General features: G+C 39.9%; 1 protein-coding gene across 1 annotated transcript in view; it reads left to right on the top strand.

Annotated features, from left to right (window-relative positions):
• The window catches only part of svep1 (sushi, von Willebrand factor type A, EGF and pentraxin domain containing 1), a 79,246-nt gene that overhangs the window by 47,257 nt on the left and 5,315 nt on the right, over positions 1-26,674 (top strand). Inside the window, exons 11-48 of the mRNA XM_051115703.1 lie at positions 801-932; positions 1,160-1,351; positions 1,535-1,656; positions 1,807-1,912; positions 2,090-2,290; positions 2,409-2,642; positions 2,924-3,085; positions 3,262-3,423; positions 3,561-3,722; positions 5,941-6,029; positions 6,493-6,589; positions 6,899-7,012; positions 7,834-7,947; positions 9,846-10,047; positions 10,172-10,329; positions 10,912-11,110; positions 11,279-11,454; positions 12,104-12,228; positions 12,354-12,477; positions 12,582-12,752; positions 13,054-13,227; positions 13,385-13,504; positions 13,645-13,821; positions 14,362-14,446; positions 14,584-14,775; positions 14,945-15,112; positions 15,213-15,885; positions 16,129-18,848; positions 18,938-19,166; positions 19,282-19,437; positions 19,728-19,791; positions 19,901-20,074; positions 20,198-20,374; positions 21,332-21,526; positions 22,703-22,873; positions 23,756-23,791; positions 25,544-25,639; positions 26,024-26,119. Of these exons, the coding sequence (XP_050971660.1) occupies positions 801-932; positions 1,160-1,351; positions 1,535-1,656; positions 1,807-1,912; positions 2,090-2,290; positions 2,409-2,642; positions 2,924-3,085; positions 3,262-3,423; positions 3,561-3,722; positions 5,941-6,029; positions 6,493-6,589; positions 6,899-7,012; positions 7,834-7,947; positions 9,846-10,047; positions 10,172-10,329; positions 10,912-11,110; positions 11,279-11,454; positions 12,104-12,228; positions 12,354-12,477; positions 12,582-12,752; positions 13,054-13,227; positions 13,385-13,504; positions 13,645-13,821; positions 14,362-14,446; positions 14,584-14,775; positions 14,945-15,112; positions 15,213-15,885; positions 16,129-18,848; positions 18,938-19,166; positions 19,282-19,437; positions 19,728-19,791; positions 19,901-20,074; positions 20,198-20,374; positions 21,332-21,526; positions 22,703-22,873; positions 23,756-23,791; positions 25,544-25,639; positions 26,024-26,119 (8,745 nt within the window). The remainder of the gene's footprint in view (positions 1-800; positions 933-1,159; positions 1,352-1,534; positions 1,657-1,806; positions 1,913-2,089; positions 2,291-2,408; positions 2,643-2,923; positions 3,086-3,261; positions 3,424-3,560; positions 3,723-5,940; positions 6,030-6,492; positions 6,590-6,898; positions 7,013-7,833; positions 7,948-9,845; positions 10,048-10,171; positions 10,330-10,911; positions 11,111-11,278; positions 11,455-12,103; positions 12,229-12,353; positions 12,478-12,581; positions 12,753-13,053; positions 13,228-13,384; positions 13,505-13,644; positions 13,822-14,361; positions 14,447-14,583; positions 14,776-14,944; positions 15,113-15,212; positions 15,886-16,128; positions 18,849-18,937; positions 19,167-19,281; positions 19,438-19,727; positions 19,792-19,900; positions 20,075-20,197; positions 20,375-21,331; positions 21,527-22,702; positions 22,874-23,755; positions 23,792-25,543; positions 25,640-26,023; positions 26,120-26,674) is intronic.

The raw sequence follows: 26,674 nt of genomic DNA, 5'->3' as shown, positions 1-26,674 counted from the left end.
CAAACATTCACTCATGCTCCACAAGAAAACAGTGCATTAAGAGCTGGGGGTGACAACTTTTGAACAGGATGAAGATGTCCAAATTTTTCTTATTTTGTTGAAATAAATTTTTTTTTCCATTTAGTGCTGCCCTTCGGAAGCAACAGAAGATACTTGCATGCTTCTTGGAAGATAAATTAAATACAATTTACCCTGATCTTCAAATTCAGAAAGTTTACAACCCCAGCACTCAATGCATCGTTTTTCCTTCTGGAGCATCAGTGAGCATTTGAACCTTCTGTAATAGTTGCGTATGAGTCCCTCAGTTGTCCTCAGTGTGAAAAAATCTCAAAAACATACAGTCACTGCTGGAAAGGGTTCAAATATGCAAAAGATGCTGGAAACCTGGAGGGTTTTTCTGAAGAACAGTGCTCAGTTTAACTGTTCAGAACAAACAAGGGACTCATGAACAACCATCACAAAACAAAAAAAACAGTCGTAGATCATCCAGGTAACCACACATTGTATTAAGGACCAAGTGTTCCCAAACTTTTGCAGGGGGTTATTTTAATCATTTTAGCTATTTTTTTTGTCTTGTGGACAAAAAAATGTATGTAAACAACTTTTATGTAAAATATCTTCCTCAGGACAGTACTAAATAAAAAATAACATGCATCTTGTATGATCTCTCTCATTTTGTTAAAATTATTGACATTTTCACAGACTCAGCAAGGGATTCCCAAACTTTCTCATAAAACTGTAATAGTGTGCTGCTTCCTAGCCTGTATTAAGTAATTCATTTGTTCAATTTTCTTTCTCAGGAGCCTATTTGAATATCTCTAGTACTCACTCATCTGGAGATGTATTTCCTGTTGGAGAAACTTCAGTGTACTACACAGCCACAGACCCTTCTGGAAACAACCGTACCTGTGAACTCATCATTACCGTACAAGGTACTGTATGTTATTGTGGATTGTCACATTGTTGATGAAGAAATATCAGTCCACAAAGCATGCTACAGTCTATTATCTTAGTTTTTCTTAAAAAGTAAAGTACTCTGCTTTAATCTGACTAAAATCTGTCTGGCCAGTTAAGCTAAATGCTGTGAATTTTTCCAGATTACGCCGTTCCTATTTAAATAAACTAGTTAATTGGCACTGAAGGCTGTTTCTAACCTCAGGTTCAACCTGTGAGAAGCCATTTGTGCCTGTGAATGGGGATTTCTCATGTGCCAAGACAGAGGAAGGAAAGAACTGCACTCTGATATGCAGACAGGGTTACAGTCTCACCCAGGATGCCGTGCACAGCTACTTTTGCGCCAATAATGGAATCTGGGAGCCGCCCCGCTCACCAGACAGGCCTGATTGCTCCCGTGAGTATTGCTTTTCTCTTACTCAACATTTGTCTTTCATTTTTGCTTTACTGTTTGTAATTTCCACTTTCCACACACAGATTCATACATATACTGTTTCACACACTGCACAGATGAATCTCTTCATTTTTATACTTTCCTTTGAGGTTATGTATGCGTCTCCTATTTGTCTCCCGTCTACAGTGAACAGAATTGCAAACAATGGATATAAGCCCTTTGAGATGCTGTTTAAAGCATCCCGCTGTGATGATCTTGAATTGCTAAAGTCCTTTGCTGGGGAGTTTTCAAATGTTCTTAAAGATATGGTGAGATCTGTCACATAAGAATATAGATGTGCACTGCCAGTCAAAAGTTGACTGGTAGTGTACATATACTGTGGCCACATGACTTGAAATATATCTTTTTATCCCTCAATGTTTACTTCTTCTTCTTTTTTAATAATCATAATTCCATAGGTCCCTAAAATTTGCAGTGGAGATGATGTTTCCTGCAAACTGGAAATGACTTTACCTGGACAGTGCCTGGAGTATAACTATGATTATCCAAATGGATTTGCTATCGGTAAATATTGGCATGCTAATTCTTTTCACCAGGCAGTGTTATTGTTGAAATAAATCTGAAATAAAATAAAATATAATATTAAACAAAAAATGTTGATGAAAAAATGATTTTATATAGTTTTTCCCCACATGTGAGCAACTTAAATTTTCAAACTAATTTCTTTTTTCTTCTTCTCAGGTCCTGGAGGATGGGGGAGTAATTGGGGTTCTCAGAATGGCCAGGACTATGCATATTTTGACACTGGTTTTGCTCCAGAGCACCACATGCAGCAAGATGCTTCATCACAATATGGTTATCACCATATGAGAACCAAACGCCATCGCAAAATCACTGGCCCTACCAGAGAGCAAAAGATACAAATCCATTTCAACATCACAGGTAGAGCAATACCCCCAACTATGGGGTTAACTAGTTGGCCCTTTGTTGTACCTTTTGAAAATTAGTTTTACATCCAAAGCTAGTTGCAACTTCTCCCAACACCATTCCTTTTTCCCAGCAAGCATCCCACTGCCCTTGTCCAGGAACGACTCGGCGGAAGTAGTCAATCAAAGACGTTTGCTGAGAGCACTTGAGCAGCTGACCAATCGGCTTAAGCGGACACTGAGCAAGCAGCCGTTCTCTACCTTCCATGTGTCGTCAGAAATGATCGTAGCGGACCCTAAATCCCTGGAAAGTAAAAAAGCTACACTGTACTGCCAGCCAGGGTCTGTTCTCAAAGGCAGGGTGTGTGGTGAGTTTGAAAATGAAATACACAGTATTCAAAAAGGCACATCTGATATAGATTTCGGAGTAAAAATGTGACAGGCATTTAAGTGTTTTTGGGTTAGGGTGAAGAGCTACAAACGTCTGGAAAACATTTGCGGCGAACTATTTTGTTTGCTGCAAATTTGCCACAAATTAACTGCGAGTTTACCACAAAAATACTGTTTTGCAAAGTGCCAGTCAGTTGCGTATGAACTGGCAACAAACACCTTTTTGACCTTCCTGTCCTGTTTTTTTTTTCACCCGTAGTGCAATGCCCAGTAGGGACGTATTTCTCTCTGGAGTATGGTGAGTGTGAGAGCTGCTGGAGAGGCTCGTATCAGGATGAGGAGGGGCAGATGGAGTGTAAGTCATGCCCAGATGGCTTCTCCACTCCGTACCTTCATTCACGCAGCCTGGCAGAGTGCAAAGGTAATTACTCAGCTTGATTCATTGATCTAATATGATCTGTTTGTATGTTTGTTAAACTCTACTCATCACTCCATTCATCACTTCTAGTAGAAAACTGCTTATACTGTAGATGGGATCTCTAAGTGTGTCTCTGTGATTGTGTTTGTGCATACCTGCATGTGTGTGCATGTTTCCAGCGCAGTGCCAGCCTGGCAGCTCGTCAGTAACCGGGTTGGAGACCTGTGAGTCCTGTCCTTTAGGGGAATACCAGCCAGATTTTGGCTCTCAGGCCTGTCGGCCCTGCCCTCCCACCACGACCACTGTCAATAGAGGGGCTCTGGATGTCAATGAGTGCGGTGGTGAGATGTAACAACTGAAGAATTTTTACTAAAACACAACTAAAAAATACTTAAACATAAACAAATGCTAGATTTATTAGAAAAGTACTATTTGGTTTCTAAAAACATTTGGTTTCTTTTTCTCTCTGTGTTTCCAGTACCATGTTCCGCAGGCCATTTCTCCCGGACAGGTCTAGTTCCGTGTTACCCATGTCCCAGAGATTATTACCAGCCTGAGGAGGGCCGTTCCTACTGCCTCTCTTGCCCTTTTTATGGTACCACCACAATAACTGGAGCCAAAGCCATCCAACAGTGCTCTAGTATGTGTCTTTTGACTTTATTTTAGTCATTTTATTACCCTTTTTTTAAGTACACTGCCATTCAAGGTTGTCTCTTGTGCTCACTAGAGCTGCTTTTATTTATTCAAAAATACAGTAAAAGCAGTTTTATTCTATGATAAATCAACAATTTAAAATGGTTAGAAATTTTTTTACTATTTTAAAATATTTTAAAATGTAATTTATTCCTGTGGTGGCAAAGCTGAATTTTTAGTAGCCATTACTTCAGTCTTAAAGGGATAGTTCACGCAAAAATTAAAATTTCCTCATGATTGATTTGCCCTGAAGCCATCCTCAATGTATATGACTTTCTTCTTTTAGACAAATGCAGAGTTATATTAAGAAACGTCCTAGCTCTTCCAAGCTTTATAATGGCAGTGAATGGTGGTTGAGATTTTGAAGCAAAATAAAGTGCATCCATCCATCATAAAAAAGTACTCCATACGGCTCCTTAGGGTTAGTAAAGGCCTTCTGAAGGAGAAGTGATGTGTTTGTGCAAGAAAAATATCCATATTTAAAACTTTGCAAATGGTAATCTCTAGCGTCGGCTAAGTGTCTTGCACGCATTCACGAGAAAGTGGCGTTTCACACCACTGTGAGTTCCAGTGAGAATATGCTAGTCTTTTGAGAGTCAAGTTTTGTTTACTGCAGAGGGAAACCAGTCTACTCCTGGCTTATATTGAATTCCTTCAACATTTTTCTTTACAAATCCTCTTTTTGCACTTCCAATTCGTGACTACTGTTTTGTTTTGCTCTCTTCTCTGCACTTCTGTGTCCGTCACTCCTCATCAAAGATAATGCAACGCCTATGCAGGTCTCAACAGTGTGACCATTTCAGTCACATTTGTGATTGAAAACTACTGCATGCGACTATGAAACAATATTTAGGAGCACTGTGTGCGACAGACCCGATCAACATATTTGTATTTGCGCTGAGCGGAGCTTCAAATATTTCTACGTGTTTTTGCATGTTGAGTAATGTGCCAGACATATCTCACAAATCCTTTCATAAACAAAGTGTAGAGAGAGTGTAAATAAGAGATTCATAGGGCAGTGTAGATTGTGATGAATTAAGATGAGGGACAGCTTTTTTAAGGGAGTTTGTAAATGAGATATTGATTTAATACAACAGTTAAACAATAAATATTAAGTATTACATTGTCTAATTATAATACTATTGTCGATTTTGCTCTATTTCGTCATCAAAAATAGTTCAAAACAAGTCACAACTGAGCCGCTGCATATCTCCATTCAAACACAGCATTGTTTTGTTTACGAACGTGCGTTTTTAAACTAATCTAGTGAGTCAGTGATTCAATTTCCCATTCATGAAGACAGTCACTTGCTTTTTTCCTGAATAATTCAGCCATTCGAATGAATCAAATGAATGAATGATTCAGTAATTAAATCAGTGACTTGCCGCCACCTACTGGCAGATTTTGTTTAGTATCTTTTTAGTTATTTAAATCATTGAATATTTCTGTATTCAAAATTTTATATTTAAAGCATTAATCTCAACATGAAAGCCTCATGAAACATATGAAAATACACATACAAGCCATTTTTGTGTTCTTCAGTGTTAATATTAAATTAGGCATTGGATCCGGACAGTTCCGCATTATTATAGGTACAGTAAGCTTGGTAAGAGGAAGTGCGTTCGGATATGATGCTGAGTATGAATAGCCTATGCATGTAAATTCTGCGTCATTAGTGGGACCAGTAACCATAATTTCAAAATAATGCTCGTTTCCACTTGTCAGTTTCTCCTAAACAGCTTATTATAGGTAGGCTTGGTAAGAGGAAGTATTTTAACATAAATAAATGACACGCTTCACCTTTAATGTGATATAATGTGATGCTTGTGTAAGACCATGGTGCGTAGAGTGTTTCTTCATTCATTCACCAATGGAACATATAGGTAATTTTCAGGCTTTGGGTAGGTGTGTGAACGATTTGCAATGAGAATCCAATGCACATAATGGAATCTGATTCTCTGTACACGCAGGAAAAAAGTGCCTCAGTGTGGAAAAGATGAGGATGATGAATGCCTTTGGAAACTGTTTTCCAGTTTTGACAGCAGAAATTCTCCTCTTTCACATCTTTTTTTTATGTGTGTGTTGTGCTTATTCTGTCTGTTTCATTTTCTCATTTCTGTCTCCTCCTTATACTTTTTTCCCTCTTTTCTCTTGGTCTGACTCAGGCTTTGGCTCTAGTTTCCTGCCTAAAGAGGAAAGTGCAACTGCAGCGCCAGAAGTTGTTGTGAGAAAGGATTATCAAGCAAGTAGCCAGGTGAGTCGTCTTCTCACTCTCACTAGTTCGTACCTGTATCTGGAATCTTTGAAATGTGTTCTTGGTGTGTTTGGATCACATTAAAAGAATTTGGATGCTTAAGTCATACCAATAAATGTATGAATGCCATTGCATTCAGCACTGAATACAAAGTGTTTTGTTTTGAGTAAAGATAACACACATAACATTTCACAATAGTATTGGATCATGCTCCTGATTTAAATGAAGTTCGCCCGTGAACTTGAGGAAAAGTTCATCATACATCCACTAAATAGTAATACTATAGTTAAAATAATGCTGAAGAAAGTTCTTGTATGATTTTGTTTAAAGATGCCAATTTATTTTCTGAAATGACATTCAGAAGTTTTTAGTTAATAGTGATCATTACTTTTTGTTAGTGTTGCAGCACCCCCTGGAGGCTGAAGTACAATAGCTAAAACTGTAGCTCTTTTCACTTCCGCAGATGTTTCATGAATGTCTCCTGAATCCGTGTCAAAACCAAGGTACTTGTGAGGAAGTCGGCGTCGGATATGTATGCACCTGTCTTCCAGGATTCACAGGTTTGGCATGTTCTGTAGCCATAACTCACAGGTTACATTGAAAAACCAGCTGTTAGGTTCAGTCAGCTTTTGGAAAACAACTTTCTAAGTCTTTATAGTTGCCCTATGTACTGTTTTCTCGTACTTTGCTGTAGTTCTATGTACTGCATTGTGTTTCAAGTTTTTCAGTTGAGCCAACTAAATTTGTTTTAATAATTCAGTTAGTCTGGTATTACACTATGTAATTTTGATAGATTTACCTCAGCCTCTGTGGTTGAGATGAACCACTGCCCACTTTTTTTCCCATTTTCCTTATTCATTGCCTGACAGGAGCCAAGTGTGAGAGCGACATTGACGAATGTGATTCTGCTCCTTGTCAAAATGGTGGCTTGTGCAGAGATGGCATGGGAGATTTCCAGTGTCAGTGTCAGCCTGGGTTTGTAGGTAAGAGAAAGTCCACTCACATAATCTGACATCAGCTCAACCTTACACTGGGGAATCCCAATGTAGCTGTGAAAGCTACGACTGAAATGCTTGAGGCAATTAAACCCAAATCCAAAATTCCTCTCTGTTGAGGGTTCTGAAACTTTCCTTTAGTCTAACCATTGTGATGGATTTAGCTGTCTCTGAATCTCTCGAGTCTGGCAGTGGAACTGCACGAGCTCTCATTCTCAGAACCTTACAACACTTTTTCCATTCAGGCCATTGTCTCTCCTCTTTAAAACGTGGCCATGATTAAGCATGTGGCTGCCCTAGATATGCAGAATTGAATTTGAAGCGTTTTTGTTCTTTTTTAACTCTGTGTATGTGTCAGGGGTGTTCAGTTCGAGGTGGCAAGCCAGGCTAAAGTTGAAAAGGAAATAATTGAATGTATGAAGATAAATCAAAACAAATATAATGAAAACTGATCTCAAACAGTGCAAACTGCTAACAGTATTCAACATTAGCCAAGTTTCCATCCACGTTTTGTGCTGTTCTGTTATTGACAACATGGAAATGAAGTCAGAAAAATCTTTTTCCTTTTTGCAAATAAAACGTGCGGAATGACATCATCATTTAAAAATAAATAAATAAATACGTTTTGGTGTATCGTAAAAGAAATCTGCATTAAAGACTGTGATGTAACTTAAAGTTTAATAGATAGTATGGCAATCTACATTATAATAGGAATATTGAAGTAATGTTTGCTTGTTGATTGTCACAAGTGTGAGGTAAAATGATGTTTCACATGCTTTTGTTTGTGTCTTGTGTTTTGTCTCTGGAAGGCTTGATGTGTGAAGCAGAGGTAAACGAGTGCAGCTCATCTCCATGTTTGAATGAAGGACTCTGTGTGGATGAAGTGAATCACTTCACATGTAGCTGCCCAGATGGATTCACAGGTCAGCATTTCAGCTCTGCTACACGTGTTCACTTACAGTATCTCACAAAAGTGAGTAAACCCCTCACATTTCAGCAATCATTTTAGTGTATCTTCTCAAGGGACAATACTATAAAAATGAAACTTGGATATATTTTAGAGTAATCAATGTACAGCTTTTATAGCAGTGTATATATACTGTCCTCTAATAATAACTCAACATACAGCCATTATTGTCAAAACAGCTGGCAACAAAAGTGAGTACACCCTAATTGAACTTGTCAAAACTGTGTCCAAAGTGTCAATATTTTGTGTTAGCACCATTCTTATCTAGAACTGCCTTAATCATTCTGGGCATGGAATTCAACAGAGCTGTACAGGTTGTTGCTAGGATCCTCTTCAAATCCTCTATAATGACATCATTGAGCTGCTGGATGTTAGACACATGGTGCTTCACCACCTTCCGCTCGAGGATGCCCCATAGGTGCTCAGTACGGTTCAGGCCAGATGACTTTAGGAGAGACACAATTTTCTTGGTACTTCTCACCAGGGCGTCACCATACATGCTGGACACCATCTGAGCCAAACAAGTTTATCTTAGTCTCATCAGACCATAGGACATGGTTCCAGTAATTCATGCTCTTGGACAGGTTGTTTTCAGCAAACTGTTTGTTGGCTTTCTTGTAAGCCAGCTTCAGAAGAGGCTTCCTGCTCAGATCACGCCAACGCAATCCGACTTGTTGCAGTGTGCAGCGTATGGTCTGAGCACTGACAAGCGGACTTTCCCTTCTACTTCTGCAACCTCTAAAGCAATGCTGGCAGCACTCATGCATCTGTTTTTTGTAGCCAGGTTCTGCACCTGACGCACAGAATGAGCACTCAGCTTCGTTGATCGACACTTGTGAGGCCTATTCCGAATGGAACCCGTCTTGGAAAACCTCTGTATGACCCTGGCCACAGTACTGTAACTCAGTTTCAGGTTGTTTCTGAACCTCTTATAGCCTAAGCCATCTTTGTAGAGATCAACAATTCTAATTCTCAAATCTTTAGAGAGCTCTTTGTCATGAGGTGCCTTGTTGAACATCCAGTGGTCAGTATGACAGAATTGGCCTCAAAGCACCACATTTTAACTGCTCTAATACAAGATACACAACTTTGTATGGTCCTGTCAAGCACACAAAAACATGAGCACGATGAATGGGACATGTGGCTTTGCATGGTTAAATGACATAGTGCTGTTATCACTGAGGGTGTACTCACTTTTGTTGCCAGCTATTTTGACAATAATGGCTGTATGTTGAGTTATTTTCAGGGGACAGTAAATATACACTGCTATACAAGCTGCACATTGACTACTATACAATATATCCAAGTTTCATTTCTATAGTATTGTTCCTTAAGAAGATATACTAAAACGTTGCTGAAATGTGAGGGGTGTACTCACTTTTGTGAGATACTGTACATATACATATGTAATTTATTGTATAATAAACTGGAAGTTCTTAAAGAGATAGTTCACCCAAAAAATTAAAGTTCTGTCATTAATTACTCACCCTCATGTCGTTCCAAACCCATAAGACCTTCATTTATCTTTGGAACACAAATTAAGATATTTTTGGTGAAATTCGAGAGCTTTTTGACCCTGCATAGACAGCAACAGTACTACCACATTCAAGGCCCAAACAGGTAGACATTGAAGGATGTGATAGTTGCGATGTTGTCTATGCAGGGCCAGAAAGCTCTTGGATTTCATCAAAAATATCTAAATTTGTGTTCAGATGATGAATAGAGGCCTTACGGGTTTAGAAAGAGATGAGGGTGAGTAATTAATGACATAATCTTCACTTTTGGGTGAACTATCCCTTTAAATTGTAGCACACCAAAAAAATTACAAGGAATATCTTTGTCATTTACTTCTAGGTCCACGTTGTGAGTTGGAAATAAATGAGTGTGCTTCCAGCCCATGCCAAAACGAAGGTGTTTGTAAAGATTTGGAGGGTGGGTATTTCTGTACATGTCCTCAGGGCTTCACTGGCGACAATTGTGAGGTTGATGTTGATGAGTGCTACAGCGCCCCCTGTCTGAATAGAGGAACATGTGTGGATGCTGTCAATGATTTTAGGTTAGTGAGGAAACCTTTGTAGAAGCTTTTCATGCATATGCATTAGGATGATGGTTATAATTCATTGTTTATGTTACAACTGACATATGATAACTAACAGACCTTTTCTTACATTTGCGTTTAGGTGTGAATGTGTGAATGGATACAGCGGCAGACTATGCCAGGTGGATGTAGACGACTGCGATCCAAATTTGTGTTTGAATGGCGCCACCTGCATGGATGGAGTAGCCACTTTCACCTGCCGATGCCCTCCTGGGTTCAACGGAACCAGGTGTGAGACAGGTATAGAGGGAAAGAGATGGAAAAAAATCATGGAAAATCATCATCATTGAGAGTTGCTTTACAGTGGCTTGTTAGAGACAGTCTGTGTGTCATTTTAATTGAGATTTAATTGAGATGCATTCCCAGAAAAGTTTGGAAAATTCCTAGCAGCACTTAAAATGATTCAGTAGACTGTTAATTTTCAGACCCTGTCGTGCAGAATACATTTTTCATAGATGTTTTCAGATAAAGTTTGATGTACTGTGACAACAAGCTGTAACCTTTAGAACCAAAAACTTCCTCCCCAGTTAAAAATGATCATTTATTAGAATTAAGTTACAAAAAAAGTTTGCTTTGAACTTTTGCATCTTTCTAATTCATCAGAGAGATGAATGTTAGCAATAAGAAAATCATTTATGATTTATTTTTTATAAAAAAAATTACTGTATATAATTTTTATATAGACATTTATTATATTGTGTTTTGAGGTAAAACCTGAATTACATTACAAGTTAACCAAAAATATACTGATAAAAAAGAATGTATAATATGATCCCTTGATAATTACATATCATCTGTGGTCTTTTCCTTTTTTTCAAACAGAAATGCCCTACTCTTTTGATCTGGAGTTTGAAGTGTCTGGTATCCATGGTTATGTGATGATGGACGGTCACATGCCATCCCTTACACAGATCACATGCACATTTTGGATGAGGTCATCAGACACTGTTAATTATGGAACTCCCATCTCTTACGCTGTGGAGGGAAGTGACAATGCCTTCCTTCTCATTGACTATAATGGGTGAGAGCTTTGTTTAAAAGTTGCAAAATTTGCATTTACGTAACTAAATTAATTATAATTACATGCTATGATCTGTTTAACATTTTTACATTATGTAAGTTCCTACACCTTACTCCTCCTTTTCTCTACATTCTCCACTTTTCTTCTTCCCTTTTGTCTCACTTTCAGGTGGGTCTTGTATGTTAATGGCAAGGAGCGGATCACTGACTGTCCAGCAGTAAATGATGGCCTCTGGCACCATATTGGTGTATCATGGCGCAGCAAGGATGGCGACTGGAGGGTTTATATTGATGGGATCCCTTCAGATGGAGGGAAAGGACTATCTGTTGGCACTACCATACCAGGTTGACCTTTTTATCTAATGAAGAATTCAAACACACTGCCAGTTCAGTAAAGGAAAAGTTCACTTCCAGAACAAAAAGTTGGACTTGGGTGGACTTGCCCATGAGTTTGAACTTCCAAAATGCTGTTTAAATGCAGCTTCAAATGGCTCTAAATGATCCCTGCCAAGGAAGAAGAGTCTTATCTAACTAAATGAAGTACAATTTATATACTTTTTGACCTCAAAAACTCCCATTTCATTTTCTCCTCCAACTTCAAAATTGTCCTACATTGCTGTTTTACCTTTTTTTAAGGGTGTTTGATCCTCCTTGCGCATTCGCTTTTTGAAAACACTGGGTCGGTACGTCTGCAGCGATGTAGGACAATTTTGAAGTTGGAGGAGAAAATGAGATGGGATCTTTTCGACATACCCTAACCACTGGGCACCATTGAAGTCCACTATATGGAGAAAAATCCTCAAATGTTTGCCTCCAAAAACATAATTTTCTTTACAACTGAAAAAAGAAAGACATGAACATCTTGGAGTAATTTATCTGTACATTTTTGTTCTGGAGGCGAACTTCTTTAATACACCTTTGATATTGCTTTATGGTGCTTCAAGGAGAACGTGTGTCCAGAAACTGAAATGTTTGCTCTGTACTAACTAAACAGGAGGGGGTGCTCTGGTACTTGGACAGGATCAGGACCAGAGGGGAGATGGCTTTAACCCAGTAGAGTCCTTTGTGGGCACTCTTAGCCAGCTTAATATATGGAACTATGTTTTAACACCACAGCAGGTAACAGTTTATAGGCATTCCTTATTCTTACTCTTAATTTAACAGAGTACAGAGTTCACCAAGACTGAAATAAATTTCTGAACTGCTCTGAGACCGGAAACTAAACATATTTCTACTATTCTCAGATCAAGACTCTGGCCAGTAGCTGTCCACGTGATCTGCAGAAAGGAAACGTGTTTGCATGGCCTGACTTCTTAGGAGGGGTCACAGGGCGAGTAAAGACCAGCAGCAGGAGCATTTTCTGTGCTGGTAAGAATGAAGTCAAGACATATATTATTATCATTCAACCATGTGTGTGCATGGGTAAACACTTTAGTCCTACATTTGTTTTCCACTGTTTTTGTCTTTGTTAGATTGCCCTCTGGTGGAGGCTTCTGTTCCTCAACTGCGTTCATCCAGTAAAGCTGTGAGTCCGGGCTCTAAGGTGCAGTTCTCTTGCAGTCCCGGGTTCTATCTGGTGGGGGAGCCAGTGCAGCAGTGCTTAAACAGAGGCCAGTGGAGCCACGCAGAACCAATATGTGAACGTGAGTGATGGCAATGCACAGATACAAAAACATGCGCTGGCTGTTTAAACAACCACGCATTCAAAATGACCATTACAGCCACATCGACAACAATATACTTACACTGGACTGATATACAATCAGGTACCTTAAATTTAACATTTTTAAATTTAACAAAGATAAACACATGCAATAACAAAAATGGATCTATAGTTTTTGCACATACTCTCATGTACTGCATAGACACACAATATAGTATCAACACTACTCATTACTCAGTACTAGGACCATCATTAATCTGTACGAGGGCCTTTATTTGTAGGTGTGGAATGTGGTCCTCCGCCTGACCTGGAGCATGGGCAGTATCATGGAGAGGATTTCTATGCTGGGAGCACAGTGCTTTATCAATGTAAACCAGGATTCTACCTCTTAGGAGAGAGTAAGATGTTGTGCACCAACAATGGAAAATGGATTGGCAACCCACCTGCATGTCTGGGTAAGAGATACACAGCAAATCAGGGAAAGAACCTGTGAGAGGCATTGAATAGACAATAGGTCTGTCAAACATCACAATACACAGGTGCACCTGGAATCTGGAATATCGTTTTACATTTTGTTTGTCCTTGTTGTGTTGGTTTGTGCTCATTTTACAGATGTGGACGAGTGTTCTCTGGGCTCTGAATGTGATGAACATGCTAGCTGTCAAAACACAGATGGCTCTCATATTTGCACCTGCATACCTCCTTACAGTGGAGATGGAAGAAATTGCACAGGTAACACAATCTCATAAATTCTCAATCTCATAAAGACATTTATAGTTTCCGCAGGTAGCAGATGACTGTGCTTCCAGCCCACATAGTAATATGTTTAATAACTGAAGAAAATTCTCTTTGTTTTTCTTTATTCTCACTAGAGCCAGTAAAATGTAAAGATCCAGGTGTTCCTGAATTTGGACACCGTGAGGGCAGTAATTTCATCATGGACAGTGAGGTGGTCTTTTCCTGTAAGGAAGGCTATGAGTTGATTGGCTCATCCCATCTAACCTGCACAGAAGAAGGAATTTGGAAGGAAGATTTCCCATACTGCAAAGGTAGGCCTTGCTTTCAGATGTGTTTATTGGAGCTAGTCTTTGCCTGCATACACTCCCGTTCAACAACTGGAGTTAGTATGATTGTTTTTTAAGAAAAAAAATGGAAAAAAAAAATGTAATCCAACCACACACAACACACATACATTGTTTCACAATCTCAGTAGGAAACTGGCTTGATTATGGAGACATGCAATGTCTGTGTATATACAGGTACCTAATCTGATAAACAATTGTTCAGCTTTATTTAGTCCATGTTATTGGAACAATTTAATATTTTACTCTGCCAGCAGACTGAGCATTATCCTGAACCGCAGCCAGTAGCTTTTATGAGGCTTTTATACTTTGTCATCCCACAATATTGTATGTCAATAAGAGTTGCATGTATTTTGCCTTGGCGGATTCCGGATACACTCCGGATGCATTTTCGTTTTCCTGACATAGCAGAATTTAATGCAGCGATGACGAAGACAATTACTGTCTGAAGTCTGCATTTCACGGAAAACACTGAACATGAGCTGTTTTAATGATTTCCCCCAACAGCCCTTTCCTGTGCTCATCCCACTCTCCCTGAATATGGAACCATGAAAGGGTCAAACTTCACATACGGAAGCAAGGTGACTTTCAGGTATCACTGTCACTGTTAGATGTAGAGTCAGTTTCTAGAGGTATTGTATAGTTAATTTTAAGAGACCTGTTTAAATGTGAGTGAGAAAGGAGAATATTTGTTAGTGTAAATAACTTTTTTTTCTGCATTTTCTGCAGTTGTGAGAAGGGCTATGTCCCTCAGGAGCCAATAGAAAGCCAGTGTGAATCCAATTTGAAGTGGAGCAGAGAGCCCAATGTTTGTCAGCCTGTTACCTGTGGTGAGCCCCCAGTGGTGGATTATGCTGAGTATACCCTCAACGGAAAAGTGTACCTCTCCACGCTAACCTACACCTGCATAGAAGGATACAGGTAAAGTCTGATACTTTTTCATCACTGACTTTATGAAGGGTTAGCACACGTGCCTTAGGTTGTCAACCCCAGTATAGGAAAACATTTTTGAATGCATGCTTGCTTTCTACGCAATCTAGATGTCAGAAAATGTATTGAGTGTCCTTTTTGTGTGTGTGTGTGTTTAAAGATTGCAGGGTGCCATGGAACTGAAGTGTGAGTCATCAGGAGAGTGGGCATCTCCTCCCCCCATCTGTGCAAGAGTGGACTGTGGCAAACCTCCTCCTTTGAAGGATGCTGTGATTAATGGCGACAACTTTACACTGGGTAGCAGGATCGTCTATGTTTGCAAAGAGGGGTAATTAACTTCATATATGCATATTCAATGAATTTAAATATATTTTTCAATCACTCTAATAATGACTTGATGATGATTTGTAAAATATGTCTTATTGTAGTTACACCCTCCTTGGTGTAGAAACTCAAGAATGCCTCACAAGTGGCAACTGGACACATAATTCTGCCCAGTGTGTGCCTCGATCTTGTGGACCACCACCCCAAGTTGACCATGCTCTACCTGACACCGGACACCAGCTTTTTGGGGACACTGCTATCTACTTCTGTGATGATGGCTACACTGCTGGTAACAATACAAAACTGTTCTGCAATTCTCAAGGTGTTTGGGCACCCCCAGATGGATTTGGCATTCCTCACTGCATTGCCAACTTCTGTCAGCGTCCCCCGGATGTACCTCATGCCATTCTGGACTCCATCAACAAACCAAAGTATGCAAGCAACACAGAGGTCAGCTACAAGTGTGAGGAGGGCTTTGTTCTCAACACAACAGGAACCCTGAAGTGCATGATAGGGGGAGAGTGGACGCCCACGCCTTTGGACATTGGCTGTATGCCTGTCAGATGCTCAAAGCCAGACAGTATTGAGAAGGGTTATGTCAGTGGGAGCAATTATAGTTTTGGAGCGGTGATTGCATACAGCTGTGATAAAGGGTATTTCATTCGAGGAGAGAAGAGGAGAATTTGTAAAGCCAACGGTGAGTGGGGAGGTGTCTTGCCCACATGCCAGCCTATTTCCTGTTCCAACCCACCTCGCTTGGCAAATGGTTTTATACAGGTAAATATAATACTGTCTCTCAGTAATGCATGATATAGTGGTACCATATTGATTTAATTTTTAGTGTTTTATTTCTAATTTATTTAGACAAAAATGAAATAAAATTTTAGTATTGACGCATCCCTAACAAGATCTTACTGGAATATTTGCTTGCTGTTTAGCGCATTTTGAGCTATTTAAATGTATTTTGTAATAACTTATTTAATCCGTAATTAAATATGCATTATATTTTTTTCCCCATAGGGCCAAATAAGAAGGAACGGCTATGTATACAACAGTAGAGTGACCTACGCTTGCAATGATGGTTACCGCCTAACTGGAAAGGCTGAACGTTTATGCATGGCCAATAAGCAGTGGTCGAACAACAGTCCTCCTGTTTGTGTCCTCCTCACCTGCCCTACTCCACCTGATATCAAAAACGGCCGTTACCACGGCTCCACCTTTGAAGTCGGCAGCAAGGTGGAATTTACCTGCAACGAAGGATATGAACTCATTGGAGATTCCGTATGGACTTGTTTAAAGTTTGGAAACTGGGACCAGAGCGTAACCCCACGTTGTTCCCCAGTACAGTGCCCTGAACCACCTTTAGAGGAGAATCACCTTGTACTGCGTGGATTGGATTCTGACTCGGGCGTTGTGGAGCTTTCTTGTGAGGAAGGGTATGTTCTCCATGGTGCACGAACTCTTCGTTGTACGCCATCCCAAGAGTGGAATGACTCTTTTCCTGTCTGCAAACAAGTCTTTTGTGGACCTCCACCTGAGGTTGCCTTTGGTGACCCATCTGACACACTGTCCTACTTTGGTAGTGTGGTGACCTACTCCTGCATGGATGGCTTTACGCTCCGGAAGGAAGCTTCTGTCCGCTGCCAGGCGGATGGGAACTGGAGTAAACCTTATCCTGAATGCATTCCTGTTGAATGCCCACAGCCTGAGGACATACCAAATGGAATTGTGGATGTTCAAGGACTAATGTATCTTAGTACTGCTGTCTATAGCTGTAAAGCAGGGTATGACTTGGCAGGTAACAGCACTGTGCTTTGTGGTCAAAGTGGACAGTGGCTAGGAGGTGTACCTGTATGTCACCCTGTTAAGTGTTCTGCACCCAAGGAGATTCCCAATGGCTCTGTTAGATACTCCAGGCTTCAGTTTAGCCAATCAGTTACATATTCCTGCTACAGGGGGTACCGCTTACAAGGCCCAGAAACCCTTACCTGCCTGGAGAATGGACAGTGGCACCAGGAGGCTCCCACTTGTGTGCAGATCTACTGTTCTCCTCCAAAACCAATCGAGAATGGCTTTGTAGAAGGCCGGGACCGCAAGTTCGGGGTTACTATCTTCTACAGCTGCTTCCCCGGTTTCCTACTAGTTGGTAATAATCATCTCACTTGTGAAGAACATGGCTGGTCAAGCTCTGAGCCCAAATGTATTCCTGCTGATTGCGGCTTGCCTCCGCATGTTGATTTTGGTGACTACTCAAAGGTCAGAAAACCATCAGCAGAAGATGACACACTTACAAGCCAGCAATTACTGATAGACAGCAGCTTTTTACATGGTTCCCTGGTTCAATATAATTGTCATGCAGGGTATGAAATGAATGGTAGCATCATGTTGATGTGCCAAGAAGATGGCACGTGGAATGGGACTGCCCCTGTGTGTGTTCCAGCACAATGTGAGACTCCACCCAGCCCTGAATATGGATCAGTTATGGTAACTGATAGCGCCCTTGGCAGCCTTGCGGAGTACAGTTGCGAGGACGGTTACGAACTCAATGGACAGACCATTCGACAGTGCATTTCTGGGAAGCAGTGGAGTGATAACACTCCTCGCTGTTTGCCCATCTCTTGTGGTAATCCTGGAGGCATTGCGAATGGCGAAGTGATTGGAAAATCCTTTCACTTCAAGGCGCTTATTCACTATGAGTGCCATAAAGGGTTTGTCCTTGAGGGTGTTGAAACTAGAACTTGCCAGGTTGATGGAAAATGGGACAACAAAGCTCCATCATGTAGAGCAGTCTCCTGTGGGCGCCCTGTTGTATCAAAGGATGTTTTAGTAAGAGGAGACGACTATACGTTTGGAAAGAGGTTGTTGTTCAGCTGCAATCTCGGCTTCATCCTACAAGGAGCACCGACCAGTGTTTGTTCAGCCAATGGCAGTTGGAGTGAGGCCCCTCCAAAGTGCCTCCCAGCCAACTGTGGTCAACCACCGGTAATTGAAAATGGCAGAGTAACAGGCACGGATTATGGTTACAACGGCATGGTTAGGTATGCCTGTGACGTTGGATACATCTTGACAGGAAATCCTACACTAATATGCAGAGCTGATGGACTATGGGATGACCCTCCTCCACGGTGTGACATAGTCACATGTGACCCACCTGAGGACATTAGCCATGGTTACCTGAATGGATCAAGCTTTAATTTCGATGATGTTGTTGAGTACATCTGCTTCCCAGGCTATGAGGTCGTCGGCAGTCCAGTTTTGCGATGTGCTGCCGAGGGTGTCTGGCTGGGGCAAGTTCCCGAATGCCGACCTTGTGTTTGCAGTCCGCCAGTTCTGAAGTACGGTGCTATTCTCGGTCGAGACCACACCTGTGGCACAAGCATCTGGTTCCGATGTGATGAAGGCTACAAAATTCTTGGCCCCACAGAAGCCGTGTGCGACAAGGGTGGAGTGTGGAGTCCAGGAGTACCCATCTGCACCCGAGGGAGATGTTCCAGCCCTCCTCCAGCTGTGTCTAATGCTGTTGTACAAGGCGGTGCTTCCTACTCCATTGACACGGTCACTTACCGGTGTAGGCCAGGGTATCATTTGAAAGGTTTTCCCCATCTTTCCTGTGGAAGGTTGGGCAGATGGGGAGAGCCAAACCTGAACTGTGAACCTGTTTCTTGTGGAGTGCCTCCTCTTGTCCCAAATGCAGAGACTGCTGGAGTGGTGTTGACCTATGGCAGCAAAGCTCAGTACAGGTAATTTGAGATAACATAAGCGTCCAGTAAAAACTAAGTACAAATAAAATGCTGAGGTGCTTTAAATTGAACATTTCCACGTGACACAGGTGCAAAGACGGCTTTGAGTTGGCAACAAAGACGGACTCAATAACCTGTCAAAGTGATGGCACCTGGTCCAAACACAGTGTCAGATGTCGACCTTCACCCTGCAGCCTGCCTGCTAACCTCACCCATGTAGTCATCACAGGCAAGCAGCTCACACCTGTAGGGGGCAGTGTCACAATCTCCTGCAGACCAGGGTACTATCTTGAGGGACCTGGATTATCTGAATGTTCAGTAAGTGATATGCCAAGATGATCATCTTGTTTGGACACTCCTTGCTTCATCTGGTGATAATTTTGTCATTTTCTAATAATGTCTAGGGATATAATTGCCCTTTTGTTTGATCCAGGTCTCTAGCAAATGGTCTCCACCTTTCTCCTCCAAGTCTTGTGTGCCTGTTATTTGTGAGAAGCCTCTCCCCATTCTCAATGGCTTGGTTGAGGGAAAGAGCTACAATTATGGCGATATTATTAGTTATACTTGTCTACCAGGATTTGAACTACAGGTACATTATTTTTTATTAATCCATTTTTCGAAAGTCTTGTCCTACGTGAGGTTGCTAGAGCAGTTGACAGTGTCTAGGCAAGGAAACACCCTGAACAAATGGCCATTAGACCTTGTAGTTAAAACAAATGAATTCAGTGGCAACAAAGTTCATATTATTTTGTAACAAAACAGTGTGAAAGTGTAGGAATATAAACTAATGCCATACCCCCCCAAATCATTGCCTCAATAAATGTGTTTATAATAAATACCAAGAGAATGCATGATGTGTCGTAATTTCTTGTCCTCCAGGGTGATTCGGTTCAGACATGTCAAGGTGATAAAACCTGGAGTGGAACTCAGCCAGTGTGTGCTGGTAAGAATTTTTCCACAATGCAAAACGTGCTAATGGAGTAAGAAAATTAATTTATTGTTATTAATATTCTGCTTGATCTCTAAACTCATCTTTTGTCTCTTGTTTTTAGCTCTGTCATGTGGTCCACCCCCAGTGGTTCCCCATGCAGTTTCTGTGTCCAGTGGTCAAACATACCAAAGTATTGTGAGTTATTCATGCCACCCAGGGCTGAGTTTGCTTGGTTCACAGAACCTCACTTGTCAAGCAGATGGAAAATGGAGCTTACCTACACCATCATGTGAATGTAAGAATAGATAAACATTCACACTTTAGCTTTTAAGTAACAGTTCTTTCAGTGTTTTGGTTTTTTAAATTATTTTCTCCTCCTTTCTGTTTTACACAAATGTACATACACACAAACCCTCAGTTCCAGATGGCTGTGAGAAGATAACAGAGTTATTAAATGGAAAGGTGCAGGAGCACAACCTGTCCAGCGGACGTGCTCTTGAGTTCCACTGTGACAAAGGCTACACACTGCAAGGAGAGTCTCTCATCATGTGTGTGGGAAACGGCTCCTGGAGTTCACCTTTCCCTGTCTGTATACGTATGTCAAGCACTATTGTTTCCAATACACTGTTTGTACATTGATTTATTGATGTTTGTAATTCACTCAAGTCTTTCAAAAACAGACATTTCTTTATGTGTGCAAACCTAGCAAGACTTTGCACAACAGACATTTTTGTAACAGTAATTTCACAACCAAACTAGTAAAAGACTCTTGTTAGGCCTTCATCAGCGAGAGCATTGTAAAATACCTTTTATTCCAACAAGGAACACACAAACTTAAAGGGAGAGTTCACCCAAAAATGAAAATTTCCCCATGATTTACTCACTCTTAAGCCATTGTAGGTGTATATGACTTTCTTCTTTTAGACGAATACAATTGGGGTCATATTAAAAAATATCCTGGCTCTTCCAAGCGTTATAATGGAGTTCTGAATGGAGTTTAACATTTGAAGTCCAATTAAAGTGCATTCATCCATCATTAAAAGGACTCCACACGGCTCATGAGGTTAATAAAGGCCATCTGAAGCAAATTATTTCCGAAAAATATCCATATTTAAAACTATATAAACCGTAATCTCTAGCTTTCACTAACTGTTGTATACACGTTCAGAGAGGATGATATAGGACGTAGGTGAACGTGGTGATGAATGCAGAAGTGACAAAATCGGAAGTGCAGTGGAGAGAGCAAAACAAAACGGCGGTCACCATGTGGAGTACTTTTTATGATGGATGGATGCACTTTTATTGAACTTCAACATCTTAAACCTCAATCACTGGCATTATAAAGCTTGGAAGAGCCAGGACATTTTTAATATAACTCCAACTGTCATATACACCTGGTATTGAGGGTGAGTAAATCATGAGGTAGTTTTAATTTTTGGGTGTACTATCCCTTTAATGTCACATATGTTAGTTAGGAAATCCATTCACAATATCAGATAAAATAGCTTAAACATGTTGGCATGACTCAAATCTCCCCCTCCCCCCCACACAGCCAAATCATGCCCCCCTCCTCCTGGCTGGACTGGTGGCAGTGTCAACACTACCCAGACGGTTTTCCTGGTAGGCCAGTCAGTACCAGTCAGTTGTCCTAAAGGTCAGCGGGTCAAAGGTAACCAGGGAAAAGGCGTCGCTACCTTAACTTGCAGGAGTGATCAAACCTGGACCCCCATCAGTGCAGTGTGCGAGAGTGAGTACAAGTGTTCATTATTTGCACCTTTACTGTTATTTCATTTGCTTTGGATGATTTAAAAAATTATGTCAATATATGAATTTATAGCTCCAAAAGCATTTTGCACCAAAATGTCAAGAGAATTTATTCCCAAGTTAGTGTCAGATTGTTTTGACATCTTCATCACCAGCACAGAAGGAAGATCTAAAATATTTTTCAATGTCTTTGGGCCAATGTTAAAGCATATTTTAGCTTGTTTCTGCTGCACCTCTCGTAGGATGTGGTTCAACCACATAAAGTGTACACAACTTGCATAAAGCAAATCGACTTCCTGACTTGGTGAGCTGGAAATTTGTTGTGGTAGATTAAGACACTCTAGACTTTGACCCTAAGCACTTTCACCATGTGTATCCCTCTGACTCAAACACAGCTGCTGATTACAGCAGCTGGAAGAGTAAAATTTGATCAATATCATTTGTTCCTCATTCAGGCTGCAGCATCACAATTAGTGCTGCTTTTCTTATTGCATGGTAACTGGTAGAGTACTATCTGTGTTTTGTTGGAAACTCTCACCTGTATTTTCTTCTGCCCATGTTACTTCTGCACGCTATCATTCAGAATATTAGAAGCCTGCTCTCTCATATAGAGTTAATGCTCCTTTGTTGTGTTGTATAATTTGTGATATTTTGATCCTTGGACATTTTGCATGCTAGCTCTGTAGTATGATATGCATAGTACTAAATGTATGTGGTGCCATGTGTGCACATTTATTGACTCCTTTTTTATCTTTTGCAAACCCATTCATCTAGTTATTTTTTTTTAAATCTGATCCTGTCAGTATGTGTATATATGTTATACTTTTCTCTCTGTGAGACACCTGCTGAGTTTCACTCACTGCTTGTAGTATCACTATTATAATATATGAGAGGATACTATGATATCTTCTCAAACGTGCGTTTCTCGTGCACCATCTCCTGTTTTGTTTGTATGTTCCCAACACTAATTAGGCTTCCTGTTACATGAAAGAAATGTGAACATTTAACTAAAAATGAAATGAGCAACCATGAAAATGGCACTTCATAACCAACCTTGAAAGGCCCAAAAAGCTCTCTTTAGTTCTTCAATGGACTGCTCAGCCATGCTGAGAATCTTCCTTTCTAACTTACTGGTCCGGTCCATTTTAATCACACACAGGGGTGTCCTGCGGCCCACCACTGTACGTGGCAAATGGGGTAGTCCGTGGGGCAGTGTTCCAGTTTGGAGATGTGGTGGTGTACTCATGTTACGCAGGCTACACCATGGAGGGTTCTAGCAGGAGTGTGTGCTTGGAGAATGGCACTTGGACCCCACCTCCTACCTGCAAAGGTAGCACAAGGAACTGCCCTTAAATCCCACTTGGAGCTCTGACTTCAGCCTTTTTCTTCATCTTTGCAAAATCTTGTGACTCCTTTTGACTGATCTTGCACATTTACACATGTAAACACAAGCACTGAGCACTTTAGACAGTGGAATTAGGCCACACCACTAGTCAGTGGTTGAGATTACCTAGCCATAATTGCACATTTTGGTGTCAAGAGTCTCATTAAACTCATTCACCCAAATCGCCAAAGTTCCATGCAGTATTGTAAATAGAGAATATTTAAGCTGTTGACCTATACTACCATTCAAAAGTTTGGGGTTAGTAAAATTTTTTCAGCCTTATTGAAAAAAGTCTTATGGTTATCAGGGGCCAGTTGCATAAACTTAGCTTTTAAATTTAGACAGTGTCTTATATGGAAGCCCGTTTCCACCATTGAATAAAAAATGTAAAAAAGTAATTGCGACTTTTTATCTCACAGTTCTGACTTTTTCCTCGCAATTGCGAGTTCACATCTTTTTAACTGTGTGATACAAACTCGCAATTCTGACTTTAGTTCTCAGAACTGTGATATAAACTCCCTATTCTGAGAAATTAAGTCAGAATTGTGTGATATAAACTCGCAATAGCGAGTTATAAAGTCAGAATTGCATGATATGAACTCGAGTTTTTATAACTTTGAAACTTGCAATTGACCCTTTGCAAACAGCTTGATTGACAGGCGGTCTGACCAATTATAATGCTGAATCCACCGTTTTGTCTGACAAACAGATCAGACAAGAGAGTAGATTATTTCGGTGGATCTAAACTTAAATCGTGTGTATTGACGTCTTTCCGTGGTTGAAATAAAATGTTCTGATGTTCATTCATGTTTTTTTTGTGCTTTTAAGTAAAGAAGAAAAAGACGATTAAAGAGCCACAGAACGGTATTTATTTGTTTGAATTTCTTAAAAAATGACAACATTTTAAAGCCGAGACCTTGAAGTAACCTGCTCTGTCTTGCCTGTCAGCGTGTCAGTTTCCTCTTTGCTCAGCGATGTATTTTTCACTGTGAGAACATGATGTGAAGTGTGAGAACGGTATTGTTTGTTGGACACTAGCAACACTAACTAAGGAGGGCGGGTTTTTGCGAAGGGTCAATTGCGAGTTAATATTTCACAATTCTGAGAAAAAAACGTCAGAATTAAGTCAGTTATTAAGACAGAACTGCGAGATATAAACTTACAAATCTGACTGTTTTTCTTAGAATTGTGTGATATAAACTCACAATTGCAAGTTTTTTTCTCCTAAAATTGGACTTGCAATTGTGAGTATATCTAAAAAAAAAAAAAAGCTAATTAAAAAAAATCAGAATTGTGAGTTTATATCGTGCCATTCTGACGTAATTTCTCTGACTTTATAACTCACAATTGCAAGTTTATATCTCATTCTGAGAAAAAGTCAAAATTGTGAGATACAAAATCACAATAACCTTTTATTTTTTACATTTTTTTTATTCAGTGCCAGAAACAAGCTTTCATAGTCTTAAGAACTAGTCTGACCAACTAGCAGTTTAGCCAAGTGGTAGTCAGATTCAATTTACTCAACTAATCCACATTTTTAAGTAAATGAATTATGAATGATTATGACCAATCTTAAACAAAGAAATGAGACAATACATTTTATGCAACTGACCACAGGGCTGGTTTTATTTGATTAAAAATACAGTAAAACTGTAATGTTGTGAAATATTTTTTTGTGTTAATTTTACATTTTTAGCAGCCATTCATTGTCACATAATATCTCAGAAATCAAAGATTTCAGTTTGGTGTTCAAGAAACATTTCTTATTATCAGTTTTGTAAACGATTGTGCAGTTTTTTCAGGATTCTTTGATGAATAGAAAGTTTAAAAGAATACAAATAGTTTGAAAAAGATTTTTTGCCTTTACTGTCACGTTTAATAAATTAAATGCATAATTAAAAGTATTAAGGTCTTCCAAAAAATCGTACTGACCCCAAACGTTTGAAGGGTAGTTTAGGACTCTGACTTTGCCTTTGCCTTCAGTTATGGCACTGCCTCAAGCTCCTTATAAAATATAAGTTTATAATTATTTTCAATAATTTAGCAATAATTTAAATTATGTTATTACATTATAGTACTCTATAGTATCTTACAAGTGTTCTCTTTGGGTGCTATGCAGCGATATGTAGCTAACAGTTCATAATGTCAAAGATGTTATTTTAATGCATATTTTAGTGTAGCTAGAATGTTATATTGACCAATCCAGGACCAGAATTTGTTTTATAATAGTTACTGAATAACAGCATTGTCCCACAGAGATTATACAGATGGGCTTTGGTATGGATGTCACTTTTTTCAAAAAAAGCATGATTTTTTTTTTTTTTTCTTTATTTTTGGCATGGTGATGTTTTAACATTGTACTTTACATTATAGCCCTTCTCAGCCTCGCTTTCGGTCTTGGAGTTGTTGGCTTGTTTGGTTTGGTTTGGCTTGTAGAAACTAATTTTGATCAGTGAAACTTCACATTGGTCTTAACATCTAACATCCAGTTCGTCTCTGAATGCTGCATGTCTCTGTGTGGTATTTTGATATTTTGTTACAACAGCGATCGTACTGCTATTTTGTTGTGATTGTGTCATCATCACTGCACCAATCATGTTTTGTTTGTTTGTACAGCCGTCTGTTGGCTCCAGTGTCAGAACGGAGGTGTGTGCCAAAGACCAAACACTTGCTCCTGTCCAGAGGGATGGATGGGCCGATTTTGCGAGGAGCGTAAGTACACACACAAATATGCACGATAACAGCAGCACTCACAACACAGAGATTATTAATATTTTAATAGGACAGCAGTTATGAATCAATAACAGCAATGGTTTCTTACAAAGCATTGCTAAATTAACCATCACCCCACACAGCTGCATTTCTCCGTGGCTTCACTTTTTCTTCCACAGGAAACCTGAACTGTTAGTTGTGGTGTGAATGTCTGTATGTGCTTGAATGTTTTGGAAATACCGAGTGGTTGAAACAACATTTTGTCTCATTCTGAAGTTAAAGGATTGGTTTTAAAAAGTTGACTTGACTTGATTATTCTGATTATTCATGTGTATCTTCAACCCAAATGTCACAGTTTCATACTGCATGTGCTTTTTACTGCAGCGATCTGCATCCTACCATGTCTTAATGGAGGACGCTGTGTAGCTCCATACCAGTGTGAATGTCCAACAGGATGGACAGGCACACGCTGCCATAATGGTAAGAGTGTGTGTTTGTGTATGATGACTTGTGACAATTGTCAAGAAAAGTAGCAGATTAGCATAAGTTATTACAGGGATAGCTCACCCAAAAATGAAAATTCTGTCATTAATTACTCACTCTCATGTCGTTCCAAACCAGTAAGACCTGTTATGCATGGTCAGAAAGTTTTGGGATTTCATCAAAAATGTCTTAATTTGTTTTCCTGAAGATAAAAAAAGGTCTTACAGCTTTGGAACGACATGAGGTTGAGCAATTAAAGACAGAATTTTCATTTTTAGGCAAACTGTTCCTTTAACTAGTCAGTGCAGCATCTAACGTTATGGATCTTGGATATTAATTAAATAACAAATCGACAACAATGAGGAAGTACGAACATCATCTGCTTTATTCAGTCCTGACAAGCTGAGACAAATGAAACACAATTAGTAATTATAGCCAATTTATAAAGTCTAGAGAACATCTGCCATTTGCCTCAAGCTATCTGTGATCGTGAAGGTTAGTTTAACTCTTAGTTCAACTATAAAGGTTGCTAACATCCCTCGCCATTAAGAC

The sequence above is a fragment of the Labeo rohita genome, chromosome 7 (genome assembly GCF_022985175.1).
Source record: "Labeo rohita strain BAU-BD-2019 chromosome 7, IGBB_LRoh.1.0, whole genome shotgun sequence".
Classification (NCBI taxonomy): Eukaryota; Metazoa; Chordata; class Actinopteri; order Cypriniformes; family Cyprinidae; genus Labeo; species Labeo rohita.
This window is presented reverse-complemented; position numbering and strand designations above follow the sequence as displayed.